Below are 4,916 nucleotides of genomic sequence, written 5' to 3' on the forward strand. Positions count from 1 at the left end.
ACCGACGCGGTTACGTATTGACGTGGATTTCAGAAGCAATTTTTTTAAAATTTCAAAGTGTTTTTATTGGAAGAAGAAAAATCATAATAATACAAAATCAGAATAGCAGCAGAGTAAGGTTATTGCTGCATCGCTAAGTAGTCATTGTGAGTAAACTATTTGGAGATGAGTTTTTTGGAGATTAGTTCTTCACAGCCAATGAAAAGCCACAATACAACAATGAATTTGAAGAGCCCAATAAAATAACAATCAATTTGAAAAAAAAAAACCTGATCAGAGAAATTTGTTTTAAAACAAACAAGGCGAACCAAAACAACTCTGTGTCAGTCTTCTCAAAATCAATGAAAAGTTCAGATTTTTACAGCAAATGAAAAACCACAACCAATTTGGGAAAAACCCCAATCAAATAATCACAATCACAGTGGACACAGATTCGATCCTATCAATATTGGAAAATTGTGGAGGCTTCTCAACAGAGACCCATATCCGTCTCTTCAGTTCCGCCCCTGTTTCTTTTTCTGTTTCTGTTTCTAATGGAGGTTGGTAGATATAGAAAACTGCATTGTTGGTGCCCGATTGAAGCCCACTCAAGAAAATCCAATCCCCATACACTGCAGCATCAATTCTGTCAAGAGGCTCAGGAAGATCGTCAACAATCTTCCACACATTCTCTACCGAGTCATATTCAGTCACAACATCCCATTGAAAGCAATACAAACGCCCAAATGCAGGCACAATGCGCTCAACACAATCTTCAACAAACCAGATGTTGGGCGAAGTGGACCAAACTTCTCTTCCTGGATCAAATCGCTGAAGCTCCTGATGATATGTTCTCATGACATACATCATGTTTTCCATAAAAACAGAGTAACACAAGCAATCCTTTTGAAGCCTCCACTCATCTCTCTCCACATTGTAAACTGCAGCCCGGCTTGTGATTTCACCATTCATTCTTCCTCCTGCAACGTAAATCAGTCCTTCATGAGAAGATGCACAACACGCAAAATCTTCCTCTTGCAATATATGTGCACCTTTCCGCCATTTACAAGACACAAAATCAAAGATCAAAATGGCCCTGTAATTTCTCGCCAGTCTTTTGCGCTTCAAACCTGCAGTGTGCTTGTAGTGCTCATATGAACCTAATAAAACCAGTTTCTGTTTAACGCAGATACATTTGGAAAATGAGTAGAATTGAAATTGGGTAGGGACGGGAGGAAGTGTTTTCCATGATTTGTTAATGGGGTCATATATAGTTACCAGAGGACCTACATTTCCAAGCAAATATATCAACTCCTTAGACCCACGCTCGCTCAATCTTTCCTCATAAAACTTGGGATTTTCCAGCACGGACTTCCAATTTTTACAAACTGTCTTCAGAATGGCGGGAGATTCACAAGACGTTTTCATTAAGATCTTTCTCACCAAATCTTCTGGAATTACCTCGAAATACTCCATTACCAACCAATTCTGCTGTTACACTCTGCTCAAATAAATTGCAACTCGTATTAAATTATTTTTCATAAGTTATATATATTGAAGTAGAATATGATTGACTCTAAATATAGGCATGCTTTTAAATATAGCCATTGATTCTTAATTTTGAAATGTAACGCTGTAGATGACGCATGTTTTGAGTTTTTTTTTTTAAATTATTCAAATACAAGTACTAAATATATTGAAAAGACTTTCAATTACTAAATAATAGTTTCCCCTCCCAGCATCAGAATCAAATCATGAGAGTGGCCAAAGATTCGATCTTGCTGTGGGACAAGTATTGAGGCATCTCAATAGAAACACATCTCCCTGTGTTAACCCCTGTTTCCAATGGAGCGTAATACATGTAGAAAACTTTATCGTTGGTGTCCGATTCAATCCCACTCAAGCAAATCCCATCATCCCCAAACACCGCAGCATCAACCCTGTCAAGCGGCTGAGGAAACCCATCAACTTCCGCCCACAAATTTTGTGTAGAGTCAAATTGTGCCACAGCATCCCAGTAAAAGCAATACAGACGCCCAAATGCGGCCACAATGGGATGCACACAATCTGGAATAAACCAGACGTTGGGCAAAGTGGACCAAACTCCTCTTTCAGGATCGAACCGCTGAAGCTCCTCATCAAACAAGCTGACAACATACAACATTCCTTTTATAAAAACCGAGGAACACAGCCACTCCTTTTGAAGCATGTTGGGAAGAAGCTTCCACTCATCTCTCTCCACGTTGTCAACTGCGGCCTGGCTCGTACTCTTCCAATCACATTGTCTTCCTCCTGCAATATAAATCTCATCTCCCTTAGGAAATGCACAGCACGCAAAGTCAAACATGATCTCTGTGGTGGGCGCATCTGCACCTTTGCTCCACTGGAAAGACACAAAATCAAAGACCAAAACAGTCATGCTTGATATTCTCTTCCTCTTTGAACCCACTCTGCAACTCTCATATCTTAACCCTAATTTCACACAAACACACTTGGAGAATGTGTCGAATTCAAATTGGGTAGGGACGGGAGGCAGTCTTCCCCATAACTGGTTAACGGGGTCAAATGTAGTTATGCGAACATTCTCAATCAAACATATCAACTCTTCGGACCTCCCACGACTCCTCCTGTCTTCGTAAAACTCTGAGTTTTCCAGCAGTCTCTTCCAACTCTTACATACTTCCTTCACTCTTCCGTGAGATGCAAAAGGCACTCTCATTAAGATTTCCCTTACCAACTCTTCTGGAATTACACTAAAATACTCCATCATTTGTATACACTGCTGAAACCATTCTCAAATAATCTTGATCTTACTAGTGCTCACGTGAATTCGAAACAAAGAGCATAGCTGTAACGTCTCAAACAAATAGATTTCCCAGCATATGCCATGTTATATATATACCGAGCAATAAGTGCCTTGATACCTCGTGATTTTTTCTATATTTGCTCACTTTTTAAAAAATTGTTTCAAATATAGAATACATGTTCTGAATATTTTTAATCGATCTCACTATTTTTAGAAATATCAGTTGCGTTGAAAAATTAAATTAAATTTTCTATTAGATAGATTTTATATTAAATATTCTTCAATTTTTCTCAAGACAACACCTCTATTAATGCATGCATTAATTGTAGCTTTATATTTTTCACATTTGTGACAAGTGGATAAACTTTTCAAAAAAAAATCATTTTTCTTATATCTATTAATGAATGCATTAATTTCAATTTTATCTTTTCCACATTTGTGACAAGTGGATAAACTTTATAAAAGAAAATCATTTTTTATTGATGTTTATTTTACTAATTTGTAAAATGTTATTCAAATATAGAGTTTAATCCATTTAACTCTTTTTGAAAAAAATTATAGATATTTTTAATTGATGTTTATTTTTTTAATTTGTAAAATGTTTTTCAAATATAGATATTTTAATCAAATATAGTTTAATCCATTTCACTCTTTTTAAAAAAAATTATAGAATTTTCTTTATATCTTATATATAATTAGTTCAGAAATATCTTTCGTATGATAAATGTTCTTTACGATGTCATCTGATTTTAATTTAGCATGATACTATAATGTTTATTTATATATTCTTTTATTGTTGTAATTAATATATATCATTGCAGTTATATCATTTGATAATAATAATATACTAACTATATTCTGTAATTTAATTTAGTTTAACACTATAATATTATATTTTTCATTACTATTTATTTATTATATTTATTAAATTAACTACATTATATTTTAACCAAAACTTATTTCAATCAACCATAAAATCATGAAGGCAAGAATTTTGGCACAAGTGCCCCCTTGTTTTTAATCGATCTCACTATTTTTAAAATATCAATTGCATTGAAAAATTATATTATATTTTTTACTACTTTTATTATATTAAGATTGTTTTTATACTAAACATAATAAGGATCAATAAGTTATAAATTATTTTTAAAAATAGATATAATAAAATTATATTTAAAGAATATATCAACAAGTAGATTCTTTAATTTTTAAAAATAATATATTGATAAAAATATCTGGTGAAATACAATAAAAGAATCAAATTATATATATATATAAAAGCTAATATTAGCTTTTTATCTAAACTTTGTTTGATTAAGTGGAAGAAACTATTATAGGATTAGACAAGTTCAAAACATAATAATATATCTTCCAATTTAATAATATCTTATTAAAATAATTTAAAATTAATTCTTAAATAGAACTTCAAACATCACAAAATAAATATAATAATAATGGAGAAGATTTCTTCTACTTTGAATTTAGAATTTAAATATAATTTCCACAAATATAATGTTTTGTCAAAACAGATAAATTTGCCATTAAATATTGTGTAGCTAGTAGAAAGATGAAATTAAAAGAAGTGCATATATTTCTTTTGATGGAATAGTACAAATTTGAGATTCCTCATGACAACCAGATGTACAATGCTCTAATCAGTGTCACAGAAGATCTATATAAACCAGATGAAGTTGCTAAACTCTATGATGAGATGATAGAATGTGACTTAAAACCCACCATTCACACCTTGAACATGCTTGTGCACCTACATTGTAGGACATGAGGGCTCCTCATTTCAATTATGATAAATTCTTTTTTGATTTTTCACAAGAAGGTAGGCCTCATATATTTGAGAAAATTTGAGAATAGACAAGACAAATAGGGAAGTTGGCTATTGCAGATGTGTTTGTTATGTTCCCACATAAACTGTTAAGAAAAACCAAGAAAGCCAACATAGGTTGTGTCACTTCTAGTCTAATGGTGAGTTTGGGCAACCTAGATTCTAAATCTGGCAAGTGTAGCTATGTGTCAATGTAGTTGTTTTGGTTGGGATATTGTGAGTGGAGGCTTACTCAATGTCTCCAACAAGTCTAGTCTTGCTTAGCCTTCTCCAACCAAAGGAGATGGGTTA

The 4,916-nt window shown here is 33.1% G+C and overlaps 2 protein-coding genes across 2 annotated transcripts; both read right to left on the minus strand.

The window, feature by feature from the left end:
* Positions 1–402: 402 nt before the first annotated feature.
* LOC149576214 (F-box/kelch-repeat protein At2g44130-like) lies at positions 403–1,455 on the minus strand. Its single transcript, XM_089794058.1, has 2 exons — positions 1,258–1,455; positions 403–1,155 (listed from the first exon to the last, which is right to left on the minus strand). Exons 1-2 carry the CDS (start codon positions 1,453–1,455, stop codon positions 403–405), a joined length of 951 nt encoding a protein of 316 aa, XP_089650184.1.
* Positions 1,456–1,726: 271 nt separating this feature from the next.
* On the minus strand, positions 1,727–2,749 carry LOC149576215 (F-box/kelch-repeat protein At2g44130-like). The gene has a single exon (XM_089812426.1). It carries the CDS (start codon positions 2,747–2,749, stop codon positions 1,727–1,729), a length of 1,023 nt encoding a protein of 340 aa, XP_089668552.1.
* Between the last annotated feature and the right edge of the window lie 2,167 nt (positions 2,750–4,916).

This window comes from Cupressus sempervirens, chromosome 1, assembly GCF_028749045.1.
Source record: "Cupressus sempervirens isolate cs-2001-9-10 chromosome 1, ASM2874904v1, whole genome shotgun sequence".
Classification (NCBI taxonomy): Eukaryota; Viridiplantae; Streptophyta; class Pinopsida; order Cupressales; family Cupressaceae; genus Cupressus; species Cupressus sempervirens.